This window comes from Carassius auratus, chromosome 7, assembly GCF_003368295.1.
Source record: "Carassius auratus strain Wakin chromosome 7, ASM336829v1, whole genome shotgun sequence".
NCBI classification, from domain to species: Eukaryota; Metazoa; Chordata; class Actinopteri; order Cypriniformes; family Cyprinidae; genus Carassius; species Carassius auratus.
In genome coordinates this window covers 35,802,503-35,822,511 of record NC_039249.1, presented here as the reverse complement: position 1 = coordinate 35,822,511, position 20,009 = coordinate 35,802,503, and the positions used below count along the sequence as shown (strand labels likewise).

At 36.9% G+C, this 20,009-nt stretch overlaps 1 protein-coding gene across 1 annotated transcript; it reads left to right on the top strand.

Annotated features, from left to right (window-relative positions):
- The first annotated feature begins 210 nt into the window (after positions 1–210).
- On the top strand, positions 211–19,849 carry ppp1r14bb (protein phosphatase 1, regulatory (inhibitor) subunit 14Bb). Its single transcript, XM_026268707.1, has 4 exons — positions 211–914; positions 16,974–17,057; positions 17,191–17,223; positions 17,944–19,849. The coding sequence occupies exons 1-4, from the start codon at positions 708–710 to the stop codon at positions 18,010–18,012; spliced, it is 393 nt and encodes a 130-aa protein (XP_026124492.1). The 5' UTR covers positions 211–707; the 3' UTR covers positions 18,013–19,849.
- Positions 19,850–20,009: the final 160 nt, after the last annotated feature.

Here is a 20,009-nt window from a genome sequence, read left to right as displayed (position 1 = left end):
ACAGTGCAAAAGTATCACTTGTAGAGGGCATTATCAAAGAAACATTGTTTTTCATTTCTCACTTAGCCTATTTTAGCAATTTACTTGAAATAACAGGATTATCTGGTTGGAGCCTGAAGTGAGGGATGGTGAACTTAGTAGTCAGCAATAGAGACAGCTAGGGGAGGGAAAGGAAGAGAGAGGCAGGCACAGAGGGAGGGGGAGAAAGGACAGCCGGCTCAGAGGGGGTTACACACATCACTCGGGTGAGGGAAGAGTAGGAAGAGAGCGGAGGGGTAAAGAAAGGACAGAAAAGAAGCAAAGTAGGGGGATACTGCACTGTTTGTTTTTGTTGTTTTGTATTAGAGGGGGAAGTCTGACTTTCTCTTTAAATTAACGGATAAATCGTTTTAAACGGCTTCCATCTTTATTTGAACGAAACCAGTGGGCCACGAGGAAGACGCTGGAGTTTGAAGTGATTTGAGCGTTTGTGGCTTACTTTCTAAAGCAAGACACGCGGTTTGTAGTCCTGTAAGTGCTTAGCGACTTGATAGATTGTCAGAAGACCGAGCGAAACAAATATCCAAGTAACTTTATATGACTTTAGAAAAATTATTAAGAAGTTGCCAAATGCCATTGAGTTCTGCGAGCAAGAATAAACAATAGCTCTATTAGTAGCCTTTTAAATCACACTGATCTACAAACACGGGGAAGAAAACCTGATCTATATGGCGGCTGTAGCAAGTCCAGAATCAGAACCGAGCCAGCCAGCTCGCGTTTACTTCCAGACTCCCCCCGGTTCGACCGAGGAAGCCGAGACCCCGGTCCGCAAACAAGGACGGGTCACAGTGAAATACGACCGGAAAGAACTGAGAAAGAGACTTAATTTGGAAGAGTGGATTATTGACCAGCTAACGGATCTTTACGACTGTGAGGTAAGACTCGTTTGTGAAACCTTTACTGTCTGAGAGTAAGCTAGTTGTTTAAAAAACATTATTGGGGGTAACGTTAATAGCCTATATTAATACACAAAAGCCGTGACAAAGTAACCAGCGGGTCAAAAACCCATTGTATATTCATAGATTAGTGCGCTTTAATTGCAGCAGCGCTTAAATTATCTTGCGCAGCCACTGTAATATCATTACCAGCCAATGGGCAGACTGTAAGTGTGTGTTTAAGCGTCAATCTGCAGTTGACCCACATTCTATTTCCAGAGACTTTAAGCGCTAAAGGGAGAGCGCATTAGTTACTACGTTAACTGTATTTCGACTTCTTATCTACCTGCGCGAGTGCGCGTTTTCCAGTATCTAGCGGTGACGTCACAAACACGAACGCCATGATCGATAACGTCAGTGAGGCGATGGACCTGGAACTCGTAAGCTAATAGTTACATATGTTACATGGCGCGCAATTTAAATGAAAAAAAAAAAAAGTCTAAAGTCTGGAAAATGTGAGGAGGACCATATGTCGTCTCGGCAGGGAAATTGTAGAACCGTGACAAAGGTGAACATGGCTTAGGCTACTCCAATTTTAGTAACTTACATGTATTCATTTATTAAAGAGATTCGATTCTTTTCCGTTCACTAAAAATAATTCAGACCGTTTCTAAAAGCTACACCGAGAATTGTGTCCACGCCTCCAGAAATGTGCAAACTTCCTATTATGCGTATTATATGCAAATATCTTTTGACCTGTTATATAGGCCTAGCTTCTAACATCCACAACAAAAATAATTCACTTCAGTGTAAGTAAAATACTGGTTTGTTAACAATAAGTCACATTTGAGCGAAGAGGTTAACTATAAACCTGTCTCAGGATGAAACCTCCAGTACTTTGGAAAAAAAAAAGAAAAAAAGATGAACATGTGGTTTGGTATACTCATGTCTGTGGTACCATCCCCCAGTCAATAAACCACACCACTTGAAACAAATGAACTTGCTTGCTTTCTCACGTTATCTAAACTCATGTCAGCATGTTAAATCCACTTTTCCAACTTTCTTAGCTTTATAGTAATCAATAATCCATGACGTGGCAGTCTCTTCAGAGTCTTAATCCTTTTAATTTAAAACTACTTAAATTGTCAGAGGCAAGATACCAGTTTTGGCGTGGAAGGAGCCGGTGTGGCATACTGCCATTTAGGGGGAAGCAGTCAAGTCATTATAATCTCACTTTCCCCACAGCAAGTGTTTGGTTTCCCTGGATATGGAGTGTATAGTATTTTAAAGGACTAGACAGAAATGCTTTAGTAACAAAGTTACAGATGTGGCTTGGTGTTAAGGAAAATTGCTGTGGATAATAAAAGGGAGGAGAAAACAAAAATACAGACTGGGAGGGTGAAGCATGAGGCAAGAAAACCATTTTTTTTTTTTAACTCGGCTACTGTGCTTTCTGGGCATGATTGACTGAGTCACTGCATTCAACTGAGACATCCTCCGTTAATGATGTTAAGTCATTTAGAAATTGGGAACTGATGGTAGTGTTAAATGAAGTTTACAAAATGAGGATGCAAAAATCAAGGGAGAAGTAAACAGACAATCATTGATGGAGACTAACAGGCGGTCTCTGAAAGAGTTGGAGGGAGGGAGGGAGGTATAGAGAGGGACAGCTGTGCCTTTGGCCAGAAGCACAAAGATAGCATTTTTTCCCCCCTCCTTCCTCTCATTAACACTCACACAGTGTGTTAGACTTTGCCACATACAACTGCACTTTTAACACATGCTGTTATTGCAAAATAAAGGTCTTATTTGGACTTTAGGTTTAAATGACAAGTGTCAAGTGTGTGTATTTAAACACTCACCTTGCTGAAGTAACAGGGTTTGTCCACAACTCACGTTTGTCACTAGTTCATTCACATGAATCAGTGAATTTGTCCATACAAGAAGGAGAAAGGCAAATGGGCAAAAGAAAAAGAGGATGAAGGATCTTCTGACAGGCTTGGGAGGAGAAGGAGAGGTATAATTGCAGTTTCTGGGATCATCGGGTTGATGCCACATAATGGAGACTGCTGAACCGTGAGTCATGACCAAAGGAAATACCAGTGACAGGCGAAACTGCAGGAAGCGTGTGCATATGTTGTCGTGACTCTGATGTTTTAAGAAGGCAGTAAAGGTCACAGTGTTGCTTGACCTCAGCTTTGGTGTAGTCCTGTGTGTGTGTGTGTGTGCACATTGATACATTGTGTCAGGATGTTGAGCCACTCTGTTTATTACCTCTATATTTGCTTGATGTCGAGTTCTTCTATCTCCTTACTTCTTTACACTTACTCTCAGACTTTATTTGAATATTTCAGTTCCTCACCTGCTAGTGGCTGACAGGAACACCCCCCCCCCTCCCTTTGCACCTGTGTGTTTGTGTGCTACAGTACATGTTTCTGCATGCATGTGTGTTTTTGTGTATAGGAGAAAGAACAGGTTTAGGCATGTCTATGTTGATGTCACAAAATACATATTTAAATAAACGACTTTGCATGTCTGTTAGAAATTTGCAAAAACAATATGCACACCTAATCTACACTACCGTTCATAGGTTTGGGGTCTGTATTTTAATTTATTTTTTGTTCAGGGATACTTATTTAGTGACAGTAAATAGTTATTTTAATCTTTAACAATACTTTACAATATAACTCATTTGTTTTATTTATGATCAAATAAATGCAGCCTTGGTGAGCCTTTCTTGGTTTCATAACAATCCCCAGATCATTTCTCTGCATTTGACTCCAAAGGTTCTCAGTTGTTTACTGACTGTTTTCACTTCTGAGGTCAGTGCACTCCCTTTAAGTAAACAGTTTACTCATAATTACTGTAAGCAATCATGAATCATTCAGTTGATTTATCATGCAACATATTACCTGCCTGTTTTTGGATATCATGAACAAGGCCAAACCTTTTTCATATTTTAAAGATTCACATCTCATGATTTGTCATTTTCTGAAATGGTACCTTTTTTTATTTTTTTTGTTACATCTGTTTTGGTTTTTAACTTTAAATTGTTTAATTTTACTTTATAATTACTGTTGACACATACATTATAATTTTAGATGCACTTCCTCATAATCATATCATGCACTGTGTTTACATTATGGTACATACTAAAGAGCAGAAGCAGCTTCTGTTTTATTGTTTTAGACCATGTGTCAGGAAACATGAATTGTAACAATTTATTAATGAATTTAAAGGTAATGAATTTAGCTAGAAGCCAAAATGTATATCAAGCAGATATAGATGTATAAAGATGTTGATTATAATGTAGTAGTAGCACAATATTGGTGCACTTACTAAATTCTTAAAAGTGTCCCATCACCAGTGTAGTATATGATTTTTCTTAGTGAAAGTGTGAATTTGGATGCAGCCATCGTCTTAATTTGCTCAACATCTAATTCAACATTCTACCAGTTACATGACTGTATATTTACATACCCACTCTAATTACAGAGAGGGAGAGGTGAGTATACAGTACACACTAATGCTGATGCCTTACTATATTCACTCCAACCTAAGAGTTAGCAACCTCTCAGATGATCTCAATAAAATCATCTTGTGTGTTATAAATGATTTACATTTATAATGTTCTTTTCTCTAAAAGTGAACCACAAACCATGTTAAATGGTCCTCAGTTACGGACCTAGAGAGACTTATTGATCTCAACATACACACAAGTATGTCTTCAGTTCTTGCCTTTTCCGTTGGTCACTCAGTGATCATTATGTAAAAGGGACTGATCTGTTCTGGAAATAGCTTTGCTTTTTGTACACAGCCTAATTCAAGAGCAGAGGATTCAGCAAAGTGAACCAAGATAACTTCTGCAAACAGACAGACTGTCTGGCTCTTTAGCTTCTTTATAATCCAGTTAAGTAATTCTGTGTTTCTTTTGAAAGTTACTGTACATTGAAGCCAACTAGCAATATAGTGAACTATACTTTCATATTATCCATGCGTTACAATGGTTGACCACACAACCATTTTGTGCAGTGGAATAGTTGAGGAAAAAAAAAAAAAAATGTGGATAGCTTTAGCATGCCATGCTTTAAATAGAGCAGTACAAATTCAAAGAGGGTCTTTAACCATTACAGCAGAATTTTTTTTTTTTTTCACACCTAATGTGTGTTGAGTTTTTTATTCTACATGTGACAAATGTGTTTAGAGAGCTAGAGGGGGCATGTAAAGCTGCCTTCAGATTGCCATTGGACCACTAAATTAAGAAGTAAAGAAAAAAAAAATCTATATCTATATCAGTTCTCCTCCCTTCTTAAACATGCAGACCAATCGCTACAATACAAACTCATCTTGGCCTTGGCTGTACCTGTGACATCAGCAGCCATATGTTAGGTCAATGGGTGTAGTCACAGCAATGTATATCCTTAAGTCTTTTAATGATACCGAAACACTTTCATTACTGTAAAGGGTTTCATTTTAATTACCACTAGAAACCTGTAATTACAGAAACGAGAGCAGCGGAGCACAGTGACAGTTTCCTGTTTCCCTCTTTGATTTCTAGCTTCATGTAAAGGCTGGATTATGCAGAAGTGGATGTTTCTTTTCAGTGTTTGTCGGCCATATTTACTCTTGTTAATGGAAGTGCCCTGTTTTGGAAGTACTTGGTGGATTAGTGGAATTGTGGGTGACGTAATGAATTGGACTTTCAATCAAGTGTGAATAAAATACACATGCGCAAACTCTTACAGGAGCCCAGACAGAATATCCTAAAGTGCTCTAATCTAGGGAATTTGATGAATGCTTGCCTGCTTTATTCCGCTCCAGAAACGACAGACGAGAGAAAGAGAGAGAAGCTAGCAGGTGTTGCCCTGTTGGGTGTTTCTCTTATCACCTCTTGTCCTTTCTCTCTTTTCCATTGCAAAATGTTCTACTTTAGAAGGAACAACCAAGTAGCCAGATTTAAATAGACTAAAAAAAAACCTCTGTGCACTGTATTTGATTCAAGGTCTCATGATATTTTGTAAAATTATGTAAAATAGCTCATATCGTCCATCAGTTCAAATTTTTGAAGCCTGTTTATTTAACACAGAAAGTTTTTTTGTCAGCACAGATTTACCTGAATTATCTTGTGAGATTTGAAATCAGTATTTGAATATTTACCATTACATGTTCATGGTTCTCTTATGTTGGTTAATGTTCACTATCAATATATTTTTTTGCTGAATAATCAGACATTTACTTTGGTGGCACATTTCCTGAAAGAGAGGATGCCAGAGAGTCTAAATGATTTCCATTCAGATTAATGGAGATGAATTTAGACTGAACCAAAACATATTGCTTGCTGTGTAGCAGCCTTAAATCTCTATAGTTCTGTGGGCTTGCCAGTTGATTAAGCTTAAGGACTGATTGTGATTTCTTTCATTGTGTGAGGTCATTATGGTTTATCTTAATTAGGCCTCTCTGCTTGTCACAGACTTAACAATCCATCCAATCACTACTTGTTCTTACATTTTTCTTTCTGTCACTCCAGACTCTCTCAGTGCATCTGGATTCTTTTATCTAATGGCTGCTTGTGATTTTTCCTTTTTCTTAAATTTTTGTTTAGAAGGAAGTGGAAGGTCTGATGTGTAGTGACCTGTTGATTTTGTGTTTGTGCTAAGATGAGCTGCAGTATCTCTATGGGAACAGCTCCCATATGATTTGGTCTCTTGTATAAAGCATGCGCTCCCTCCCTAGAGGTCATGGCATTTGTTACATAATGTGAACATTCAGAGACACTGAGTTTGTTTACAATAATTCATTAATTTCATTTCCACATAGGGGTTTAATACTGCTACACAAACATGACTGTTTGGTACATACCTCAGTTTTAATGTCGTGGTTTTATTTGGTTTCGGTACAGCACAAGGAAAGATATGTATGTATGTATGTATTTATATATATGTGTGTGTGTGTATGTATGTATATATGTAGTGTTGGGGGTAACACATTACAAGTAATGCAAGTTATGTAATCCGATCACTTTTAGTAACCAGTAAAGTAATGCATTAAAGTAATGCAGTTACTTTGTTTTCCTATTTATTGACTCTCCTGTGTTCTGTACAGACTACTGTTCTACTTTTCCTTCAGCCTGAGGCTTATTCCTTTCACTTTTTGGTGTAAAAGTGTTTTTATATTTGCTAAAAATATCACTTGTTATATTAAAAACAAACAAACAAGCAAGCAAGCTCATCCCAGATTTAATAAGTAATGCAAAAGTAACACAAAAGTAATATAACGCAGTTACTTTCTATAAACAGTAACGAAGTAACGTAATTTTTAGGGAGTAACGCAATATTGTAATGCATTACTTTTAATGCAAGTAATAAGTAACTTTCCCCAACACTGCTCACAGGTAAAGTAAAATATAGTATATATTTGTTCATTCATGATTATTTTGCGTTAAAACTAGTAAAGATGGAGGGATGATCGCACTCACTCGTGCTCTGCGCTGCCATTAGAATGAGGTGTTTATACAGCGATCTGGCGCCACAGTGTTTGAATTTCCTGAAAAAAATGTAATGACCCAAATTTTTGGTACGAATAGCCACACGTGTCCCATTTCACTCAGTGGTCAAATTGTAAAATAATAATAGCCTATTAATAATAATAATAAAAGGTGGGGTTTTAATTTCTTTTGTAAATTTGTCTCCATTTACAAAATTTACAATAAATATGACAAAACCACCAAAAGGTAAATGATTAATTGAATCATTCAAGGCAAACTGCTCATTCAAAATGGCTAATTTATCGAAATGGACCTTTGAATCCGGCTCACTTGATTCGTTCAAAAACAGCATCATTCAAACCATACTTTTAAACTCTCAAGAGGAGTTTTGGTTTGTTTGTTTGTTTGCAAGATACTGTTAGCTCTCATATCATCTCTAAGTCCCCTTCACGCATACAGAACAATAACATTATGTCAGGGGAATGGCTTTAAATTCTAATCAAGAAAAAAAAATCGTATATTCTGTTGTCTTCTTTTTAAAGCACTTAAAAAGTTGTGCTTGAATCATTTTGCAAGACAAATTATGAAGATTTGCTTCAGCTTGTATGTTACAGTACCGAGTTCTGATTGGCTAATGGCCGCTATTTACTTGGTAAATGATCATAAGTTGATAACTTTAACATTTGCATGATACATAATGAAGTAATGTACATAATTCGCATTATTACTGAACCAAAGGGGATGGTTAGGGGGATTGCAGTTTTACAGAAGGGATGCTTTTCTTTTTTTCAAACAGGTGGGTTCCATCCCCCCCTTAATTGGAGCCTTGGTTTACACCCCTATAACACTCTACAATCATAGCTACTTGTGTAATAAATAATGAAAGATAGAAACTATTTTTAAAGAAAAGACAACATAAGATCGGTTCCTTTCTCTTTATAACATTGCTGATGTTTAAATAAAGGTAAAATCTCTTTTCTTTTTTGTTGTTGTTCTAATGAAAGGAAAAAGGCCTGCTTACTCTGTGTGTATTCATCAGTGTGTTATCTGCTGATAAGCCCCCAGTGTGTGATGAGAGTCAGCGGGTGTGTAGAAATACACCCCCACACCTCGCTGGCCCAACCAGAGGCCTCTCTCCTGGGGCGGCGTGTGTCCCTAGTCCTCCTCTCCCAGCTTTCCGTCAGCACCATTGCTGTCTATCATACAGTCAGATTGCACCCAGCGCTGAGAATAAATCAATAGTACAGCACTGTGTGTGTTTTACATGAGATAGATCAGGGGTTAGGTTAGTAAAGTGAGCTGTTTGAGGTGGAGAGTTAGTGATTCAGAGCAAATATCTGTACTTGACTTGAGACCATCTCGTCTCTCCCATTTTCATTTAGAATTCACCTGAATGTTCTGAAACTAGCAATAGTATGTATTATTACTAGAATGGAGTGAAATGGCATTTCCTGAGCACAGCTTGCTTTCTTTGTCCAGATATTTTAGTTATAAAATATACTGCACTTTTTATAATTTTATTATTTAGTGCACTGTTAATCTTCTGGTTATTTACCCACTGACCTTAATAAGTTTTAATGCCATATTGAATTTATCACAGATTAAAACGAAGCTGTTAGGGGTAGACTTACAGAAGGAAATGCACTGTGAATCTTGCTGTACAGAGAGTTGTTGTTAAAGGGGGGGTGAAATGCTCGTTTTCACTCAATATCTTGTTAATCTTGAGTACCTATAGAGTAGTACAGCATCCTTCATAACTCCAAAAAGTCTTTAGTTTTATTATATTCATAAGAGAAAGATAGTCTGTACCGATTTTTCCCGGAAAAACACGAGTGGCTGGAGGCGTGACGTGTGGGCGGAGCTAAAGAATCACGAGCGCCAGTAGGCTTTTGGGTTGAGCGCGTCTGGAAGCTGTGACACCGTGAGGACAAAACCAACCAAAACAAACCACGACTAACAGTCAGATTCAGTGTATATTTATGATCCAGAATCAGATCCAGAGGCTGAAATTGAACAAGAGCAGGATCAGCAATCAGTCTCTATGTGGTATGTACTGAAACTGTATATATTTGCTTAGCGGTTTTGGAAAATGACTAAGTTCCAGTTTGTCGTCTTTTTTTTTTTTTTAAGCTGTACATGTGGAAAGTGCAGTTTTTTCATGACAACATCGCATGTTGTTTACTTGATGTGCTTACGCGCCGATAGCTAAGTTAACAACACAAAGATATTTGAAGCAGTTTTACTCGTGCAGTTTGATGACAACATCGCATGTTGTTTACTTGATGTGCTTACGCGCCGATAGCTAAGTTAACAACACAGAGATATTTGAAGCAGTTTTACTCACCTGATCAGTGAAGTCTGTTGTGCTCTCAGTGCTGTGCTATACAGGAGCGCGTGCTCTTCCGGCAGACGCGCCCTCAGGACCCATATAAGGAAATTCCGCTCCATCTAACGTCACACAGAGCCATACTCGAAAAAAACTTTCCGAAACTTGTGACAAACCGGAAGTAGTATTTTTGGAACAGAAATACTCCTTCAAACGTACAACTTAATTTTTGAAACTTTGTCCATGTTTAGCATGGGAATCCAACTCTTTAACAGTGTAAAAAACTCAGTATGCATGAAATAGCATTTCACCCCCCCTTTAAACTACTTTTACGATCTTTTGACCGCACTGTACTTCTGTCCCTCACAGCTTCGGTTTCATTCCTGTCAAAAAATAAATATGGCGCTACCCTGACTAAGGTCTATAGGCTTTAATGAATAAGAATTCTCACACATTCACAGGTAGTAGCTTACGCTCATGTTGAAAAAGAAGACAAAATGTAGCTTATTTAATTTAGTTGACTATAGAAATGAAAGGATAACTATAGTAACCAGAATTAGTTTGCTTCTCCGTTGGTGGGCAGAACCTCCTTCTTGTGGACCGTTTTGGTGGCACTATTGTTTATTTTGCTCTTACTCTTAAAACTATTAATTTCCAACCTCGATTGATAGATTAAACTTAGAAACACTTATTTTTAAATGTACCCATTTGAAGATTCCTAAATGTGAATTTATTTTCTATTTGTAAGCGTTCTTAAAATTTTCCCCTCAGATATCTTTATGCAAAGCCTGTTTTGTGTTAAACTTCCTACTTTTGTCGGACTAAACTCTTCCCATTTTCAGATTAGCCATTTATCTCTACGCATTCCTGGTTTTTAAAAGACTCTGCTGTGTCTTGTTCCTTTGTTTCAGACAGCTATGACATCAGCTACGTTCACGGTCATGTCTCTTTTCTCAGTTTATCCACACGTATTTACTCACGTAGTCCACACACATCATGAAATGAATCATTTCCCCCCCCGCGTATTGCTCTTGCAGTTCAGGATGTTGTTTTAATAGATAAAATATCTAAAGGAAATTCCCGATTTACTCCTCCAGTTGGATATTGTTGTGCAATGATGAAAGCTGTTGAATGTGCACACCTGGACTGGAACATAATTTGTCTCCTGAGTAATATTAAGCAACTTTTAGCATATGCTCACAGTACAAGACTGAGAGAAAGCGAGAGAATGTGTGGGTATAAAGACTTCAGATGAGTGGAACTGATCGTCTGATGTCTGCTCATTTCCTTTTCCTGTCTGATCACAGGTTCTCACTCTCAGTCTCACTCTTCTCTATCATCTTTATCTCTATTCCCTGATCTTATCATGGTATCAGAGTTTAACCAACTCATGCAGAAACCCCTTCAGTCATCAGCCACACGTAGAAATGCTGGCACTTGAATATGTGATCAGATATCAGGCATTAATATCTCTGTCAGCGCTGAGCAAATATACACTTGCATCAGAGTGTAAAGAGTGTAGAACAACATGTGCTCTGATTGATGAAACACTTCAAACTCACCTAAACAAAAAGCACATTGACAACTTGGTGAGAATTTTAGGGAAGAGTAGGGTAAGATGAGGGTATGCGCTCTCTGTAACCCTTTTAATCTAACAAATTGTGCATACTTTTTGTAATATGAATACTATATATCCATGGGTTTATGTAGGACATTATACAATACAGAAATTTACATAAAAACCAGTGTCAGTATTGCATATTCAAGAATCTGGGATTTTGTTTAGAATTGCTTAAGTTATTAAGTTCAGTTTTTAACTAAGGCAGCTAGCTTAGTGTCATTTAGTTCAATTATTCAGCTAACCTCATTCAATTAGTTTCAGTTGATAAGTTTTACTTATGATTAATTGTATTTTGTGACAGATTATTTATCCAGGCAATGAACAAAAAAGTGATTTGCTTCGTCTTCTGCATGATAAATGAGGTTAATAATCTCTCTGTGATTACTGGCAGTTGAATGTTGTTGATCTGTTTTGCCCTTCATGACGTCAGTCTCTGTCCTTCTCATTTGTCATGTGAAACTCAGAGGATGTTCTGGGGTTTCATTACAGGTTCTGTCAATGGCATCTGTGGCACAACGTTGATAATACTGACCAGTCCATTAGTATTTTTAGTATTAGTATTTGAGAATAGAGGAGTTCACACCCCAACTAAAATCCATCAGGTCTGTTAAAATCACTTTTCAGAACATTTGATGATTAAAGAAAATATTAGAATATTAGAATCCAACCAGCTAGAATCCAAGACCTCAAGAGTTTAAGTTGCAGATGACATAAGTGCAGTGCTTTTAATAAACGGAGCGTTCATTCTTGTAGGAGCCTAAAATAGTTCTTGTTCTTTATGTCAACAGGCCTTAATATAATAGAATTGTTTCCTGACCTTGTCTATGTGAAGTTCTGTGCAATTTTGACTTCATGATGATGTAACTTTGCAAAATACATCAATAATACCACAATAGCATGTGAGGTAACTCTGTAAATCACAAGGAGGCCTAAAGCACTGTTTACATGGAGTAATCTCTACTCGTGGGAACTGCGTATACACAGAACTAGAAATATATCTATTTAGGCAATTATTTCCTCCTCAAAAGGATGATTTACAAGACTACATGCTTGACATGTCAAGGTCGTGTAGGAACTCAAAGCATTTTGGGTAAGTTTAAGTTATGTCTGGCACCTCAAGGTCCCCAGTAGGGAAGCCATATTGCCATCAACCTCATCCTCAGTGATGAAGACGGTTGTGTAATGTAGGTCAAAGCAGAACTGATTCCAAGACCCTCCTGCTCTCATAATGTCGCATCAGATGACGATCACGAGACCTGCAGATGCTCATATACACACATGCTGAATTATAAAGGTCACATGAACACAGACATGAATGCAGTCATCCATAAAGCCAGGGTAGACATGTTCTGACTAAAGCAGCTCAACACACCTGCACATTGACCGATGCATTGACTCACATGGACACAAAGCACTTAGTCTTAAGCTCAGACAGGCCACAGACCGCCCACAGTTCATTCACTCGCTTGCTGATGAATATTATACACATAAATAACAAGATCTGCCTGGAATCACCAGTTCCAGTCTGGTCCCTCGTGCTTGTTTGTGTTATCAATTACAGATTTGAGAATCAAAACAATCAGTTGGTTGGATCAAACTGTATTTTGAGAGTCAGAAGTCTGGTCCTGCAATGCACACATGCTCCATAACATTTTTGACTTTGTTCATTTGTAACGTACAGTACTGTTTTAAAAGTTTTTTTTTTTTTTTTTTTTTTCAGTTAAGATTTCATATGATCACATTGGCCTAATTTATTTGATAATAATGGCAATATTGCTAAGTATTATTACAGTGGTCTTTTATTTTAATAAAGTTTGAAAAGTCATCCACCAGTAATCATACTTATATGTTCGTTTGCTGCTCAAGAAACATTTAGTTTATTATTACCAGTGTTACAAACATTATTCTTCTTAAAGGGATACTCCACCCCAAAATGAAAACCCACATAAAAAATACTATAGTAATTTATAGTAAATACTATTGTGTTTTTGAACTATAATATAGTACTTGATTTAATTTGTTGTGGTAATTCTACAGTTGCCGTAGTAATATAACAACCATACTAATATAATCAAATCAATTTACCCAATACTGTACTAAGTTTTTTTACAATTACAAACAAACACACAAACCATGACACAATTTTCAAAAATCTTTTTTTTAAAATGTTTTTACTGTTGCCATTGATCAGTTTAATGTGTCCTTTCGAATTAAATGTATATGCATTGTGGTTGATTTGTTGACTTACGGATTCCAACCTTTCAAAAGGTTGTGTGTATATGTGGCTCTGATCACTGTTGGATCTCATAAATAGTTAGAATGAAATTCTATTCCCATGTGTCTGAGTTGCTGACAGCACTGTTTGATTTAGGATTATTTAAAGAACAACTGGGGTCTCCTACACAACAAGTGTGCATTGCAAGTAAAATATTATGCATTTAAACGAAATATTTTAACAATATATAACTATTTTTTTCTGTCTGTAGTAATTGTAAATGTATAGGATCTGGGCTGGAAGATGCCAAATGTCATGGGAACTAAATTATTGTTTGAATAATTACAATTTTTTTTTTTTCATCTACAAATTTCTAGCTTAAAAATACACACAAAAATTAAGTTGGACCATCAGTATCAGTATTACATTATATTCTACACATTTTAATTTGAAACCATAAAAGCACTTTCTAATAATATATCATATAGAAATCAGCTTCTTCTCTCATTTCTGTACTTTTTTCCCCTTTTAACTTCTGTTCTAGTTTTTGTACTAGTCAAGTTGAGCTTAATCCTGAAATTTGTGCGGTACATCACCTATTGTTGTCATTTACTACCATTGCTTGCAAAGTTCCTCATTTGCTTTGAATAAAAGCATCTGCTAAATGACTTGCCATAAATGTTATAGGCCTCTTAAAAAAAAAAAATCAGTATCAGTCATAAAACAACAATTGGAAACTGCTTTTAGCAAGGTACCGAACCCCTTTACCCAGGGGTCTGCGTTTCTTATAAGTAAGTCTCTTTGGATGAAAACATTGGCTAAATGAACATTAATTGGTTGTCTGTGCATTTAGCTCTGTGGATTAAATGATAAATAAGTTGATAGTGAGAAGCTTTTTGGTTTTATTTAGGTTGAATTTCCTGTCTTTTGCTCGGATTTCTGTTTCAGCTTTACTCCTTTTATCTTTTTCCCTGTCTCTCTGAGTGACTAGTAGCACATGGTGCCCACATGTTGTGCCTTGCATTCTTTGTCTTAGTGTCTACACACACACACACACGTACGGTTTCACATTCCAGCCTCTAACAGCCAGCTCAAGTGGTTTTTACAGCTCATTCGCTCCTGTGTACTCATGCACCCTTTAGTCATATGTGCACTGCTCAGTCATAGACACAAATTGAAGGTTCGTAGATTCAGTAGAGCAATTAAAGCTTCCATTCACATGTGATGGTGCCATGGCAATATCAGTGTGCCTGAATGAACTGTAGTGTGTGTGTGCTTGTGTTGCTGAGAGAGAGAGAGATTTGGGCAAGGGGTATTCAGGCAGGTGCAATGACAGCTGGTCTGGGCAGCTCAAACCAAGGGGGAGGAAAAGAGTGGTGACAAGATGAAGTACTGATAGTAGCATTGAGCACAAGAAAGAAAGAGAGCATTTGAATGACAAAAAAAAAAAGCATCAGCTCTAGAAATAGACCTGTTTTTGCAAGTGCCTTTTGATTATTTAATTGTGAAGCAATGGGCAGTTTTATGTTCCTCGCTTCACCGCTTGTTTCTCTAGCCAGACGATATTTTAATATGCCGTATGAGTCACTGCACCAAAACCACTGTGAGCTTATACATGTTCATAAGGCTTGTGAGTGTGTGTGTGTGTGTCTGGAAGAGGAAGATGAAGTGTGTTTTGGAAAAGGCTTTGAGGGAGCAAATGTTTGCAGAATAGGGGGAGATAAAACGTGTGAGAGAGAGAGAGAAGGGAGGTGGGGGTGCTACGAGTCTTGTGAAGACCATTTATAGCTTTGTGGAGAGCGAGATATATAGTCTTTACTGAAAGAGACCACTTTATAGAAAGAGACCAAATTTTGGAGGCCAAAAGGGCGACACGATAAAAATACAGTAGCTATAATTGAGGTTTGGAGCCTCCACTGGCACAGTTGGATTTTTGCTTTTGGAAACACAACTAAAACTCACACTGAGAGATAGTGTTTGAATTTTTATTTGAATCAGGGTTTTGATTTGATTTAAAGCTATTAGGGAAGTTGGTTGTGAGTAGAGACAAAGGCGTCTGACTTTAGAAAGAGAAGCAGACAGATCTGTTTCATGGCCAGTGCCTTGCCAACTGCCCAAGGCCAAATTTGTGAACTGGACTGATAGAAGTAGCCAGACACGGCAGTATTTCTCAAAACAAACATGCTTATCTGAATCCGTGCAAAATCACATTTGGTCCCCAAAGTTTTTTATTACTGTGTTCAATTCCTCGTCTCTTTTTCAGTCTTGATTTTCTGTCTTGCTCATAATTAGATGATGCTGGAACTTGCCATTCTGGATGTGTAAAGTAGGAGGCATCATAATTACATCTAACATATTAACAGTAGATTTATTTTAAGATTGATGGTCAGCCAGACAGCAGGATTATTAGCAACAGCACACTACATGTTAACAGCATGCTAGTATGTTCACAGATCCAATCATAAGTTGTTATGGAAATACATATTTTAGTAAACTGTAAACTCCAATTTTAAACCTAATCTTAGGATAAAAAATAAATAAAAATCAAACCTAAAAACAAAACATGGACACAAACGTTCATTAATATCTCACAGAGCTATTGTTCGTATTGTATTTGTTTGTCCTGTCATAAATGCAGACTTAATAGAACTTTAAAATTCATTAAAAAAAAAACTTACTGACTCGACCCAAACTTTTGAACAGAAGTGTTTGTAATTTTTGTCTAGCTTAAAAAATTAAAAATAGATAAGCTTCAAATGTTGTATTTTTTTTATTTATTGTATAAATCATTAATACCCCTCAAAAGATTACACTATCTAGACATTTGTACTTCATTCCAGGGCAAGTAGACACGGATCTTTGCACACATTGAGTAACATACCCATCATTACCATAATCCACGGAAGTGATTAAGTGAAAAGTAAAGCAAATGGAAACATAACTTAATCGAAACTGAAAAACAAAACAACAACAACAAACAACAACAAAGACAAAACTGCAAACAACCTGGATAACTTTATTTTGTATGATGATGCATGGATTTGTCCAAAGACTGTTAACTGTTTGTGTGACACAAGAGATACCCCTAGTGGTGAAGAGGCAGCATTACACCGACCTTCATCATCTCTGGTGGGAACAAGGACATGCTATCTAACAGATCTCCATACACACTCACATACACAAACAATTCAGAACCCTCTGTGCAACCAGCGTCACGTTGTCTTTGCCTAGCTACTCTTTCCTCATGGGGTTTCTTTCCTTCTGGGAATACTGCAGAATTTCTTAGAGCTGTAGGGAATTACTAAGAATAGTTGTGTCATTTCCATGTAGATTTTCCTTGGATTATAGACGCATCTTTGATCCAAACAGATAATTACCTTGTAATTCATGTTGTTTATGCTTATGTTTCACAGGAGGAGGCGATTCCAGAGCTGGAGATTGATGTGGATGAACTGCTGGACATGGAGAGTGATGTAGACCGTGCCGCAAGGGTCAAGGTATCCTTCGCAAGAATTACAGATTCAACATTTTAGAACATTTTTCAACATTTTAGAACATTTTCCATTACATCTTCAGTTTTAAACAGATTTTACATTCGTATGACTTTTTTTTTCTCATATTGTCCAACAGGAACTGCTGGTAGACTGTTATAAACCTACTGAAGTGAGTACATTATCATGTATCTAAGAGCAGCTAAATTATGCACAAATTGTTAGCAAAATCAAATTAGGCAAAGATATTTCACTGTAACTCATTTAAAGAACATTAAGTAAGGAATAATTGACAACAGGCCATTTTTCTAATAATTCAGTGTCCCTTCATCAATTATTCTGCTTATACTATGGTAACCTGCTGCTACTTTTAATGGTAACTATGCATTTCCCTGAAAATAACTGCTCACCTTAGATTGTTTTATCAACCAATTAGATTCAAGCATTCAATGGCCCTGTAGTAATGAGGATAAATACAGGTAAGTTATGTGTACATATTTAGGACTGAAGGTCTGTGCACAATGAATCTAAATTTTTGCTCGTCAAAAAATAAATACAAGGTCATATTGTGTCAATCATGTTTACACACTGCCTCCCAAGAGTTTTGTCCATCATAAAAAAAATGTTTTGTATCAAGTTTAGATTTTTCGCATTTTTGCATCCGTATCAAGCATTATGATAGGAAGGGATGACGAATGTGAAATAATAATAATAATAATAATAATAATAATAATAATAATAATAAAAAAAAAATTTCTGACTCTGTGTGCAAGGACCATTAGTCTGTTGTAATTGTGTGAAAATCTGCAGAACTGAAGTGCCAAGAAACAACCTCTCTGTTACATTTGTTAAAAGATTCTTATTATTGATAATTTTTTTCTCTCCTCTGTAGGAGTTTGTAGCTGAATTGCTGGACAGGATCCGTGGCATGCAGAAGCTCAGTACTCCTCAGAAGAAATGAAGCTTCTCCCACCTCCACCTTCCATCAACCAATCTCATCCCTCCTTTTCCAATTTTAGGGGTGTGACCTTTCACCCCTGAGCAGGTGCTCATCCAATCCCATTGCCTCTTTTGCATCCATTGGGGAGGAGGTGGAGGCAAAATGACGGGAGATTCAATCAGATCCTTATAAGCAGGGCTTATTTTTCTCATTTTATTGGTTTTATTTGTATTTTATTCTATTTCACTTTGAAAAGGGGGAAAATGTCATTGTTTTAAAATGTTTTGAAATGCATTTCATGTTAGTATACATTACTGTGCATATGATCTTTGTGCATAGAATGGTTTTATTTTATGAGTTTGTATTTTTGTTAGAATTTTGTTTTCATTCGGTTCCAAAGCTCCCTGCTCTGTCTCAGTGAACACATGGACTAAAAACCTTTTGTGAAACTGTGACGATACTTGGTTAAAAATGACATCAGAAGAAGTTAGACAGAATCTTTTGTGGATTTTTTTACCCTCTGTTTTTGATTTTCCTGTTGCTTGAATAAGTGTGCAGGAACATTCATGGAAATTTTAATTAAAAAAAAGGAAAACTAATAAAGCGAGTGATTAAAGCTGATTTAGCTGAGTGAGGGAGTTACTTTGGATTTGTGGTATTAACGGAAAGGGAGCCGTGTGTAGGAAAAATTGGGTCTTTGATTCTTGTCTTTAATTTTCCCCTGTCTTACACATACCACAAACACACACACACACACACACACACACACACACACACACACACAGAAATTCATGGGCACCACCACCCTCAGGGATCAAGAGAAATTACCACACACACAACCACAGCTGTGCCTCTTGGGCCTCACATACATCCACAGATGTGCACACACTGACTCTTCGAGAGACCGATAGGGAGGAACTGGAGAGCAGGCTAGACAAGCTGCAGTGCGTCACAGTCACTGCCAAACGTACGTTTAGAATTAATCCTCCCACATGACTCTCCTAAATCATCTTTCCCAGGAAGCCATCTGCTCTTTTAGTCTCAGCCAATCAAACATTATAATAAGAGGGCTAATAGTCTCACTCAGTGCTCTTGAAAATCACCAATCCAACATTTCCAGCAGGTGTTTTAGGAGAGCTTTTCTCATAACATACTAACACATCACTAGCATCTGTAGATATGAATCATTCATAGATGCTCCTCCTCATCCCATCTGAATTCACTTATGAATTACTTCAAGTCAGGTACAATGACAACTGTCCTGGATGTTTAACACATGTCTTCTCTCTTTCTCTGCTCACTCTTTTTTCTTTTCTATTTTTTATGGGCCCCACATTTTAATTTTCTGTCTTTATTTCACCTGCTTCTCAGCATTTGATTTTACATGAGTCACTCTACCTATACTTTCAGATGTTGCCTTAGGTTACATTTATGTTATGACCACCAAATTAATTTAATCTTGATTGAGGAACATACAAAAACAATAGCTGCACAGTGGAAATCTTTTTGACATTTTAGAATGAAAGGTTCTTGTACTTTCAATGATTCTTTTTCTAGAAAAGGAAGTTATATACTAAGCAATTTTTAGATGCATTAACTATTAACGTAAAATCGAATCAGTGCTGTTGGTTCTTTTCTCTCATTGGACACAGGAGGATTGAAAAAAATCAGTTGGATTTAAAAGAGAAACAATAATATGAATTTAGGATAAATGTAAACAACTGAGTAAGACTGTACTAAAGGTCATGTCGTTTGGGGAAAAAAAGTATCTTGTAGCAATACTAAACTGTCTTGTTTGTTTTTTTGCCCAATTTTGTTACACTTTTATGCAACTTTAATAAAAATATATTAACTGATATTTTGTGTGGCTGTTTCTTTTCTTTAAAAGTTCTAAAAATGCTAAAAAATATATATGTTTCTCTTCTGTCCATTATGCAATAGTTCAAGTCGGTCTTTTTAGGGAAACTTTGTCAGTTGTAAGAAAATTCATGGATTTTCAGCTCCAAATGCGATTGGTC

Coding starts and splice junctions, on each gene's coding strand:
- ppp1r14bb (XM_026268707.1), top strand. CDS start 708: ATGGCGGCTGTAGCAAGTCCAGAATCAGAACCGAGCCAGCCAGCTCGC. Junction 915..16,973: donor CGGATCTTTACGACTGTGAG/GTAAGACTCGTT, acceptor TATGTTTCACAG/GAGGAGGCGATTCCAGAGCT. Junction 17,224..17,943: donor ACTGTTATAAACCTACTGAA/GTGAGTACATTA, acceptor TCTCCTCTGTAG/GAGTTTGTAGCTGAATTGCT.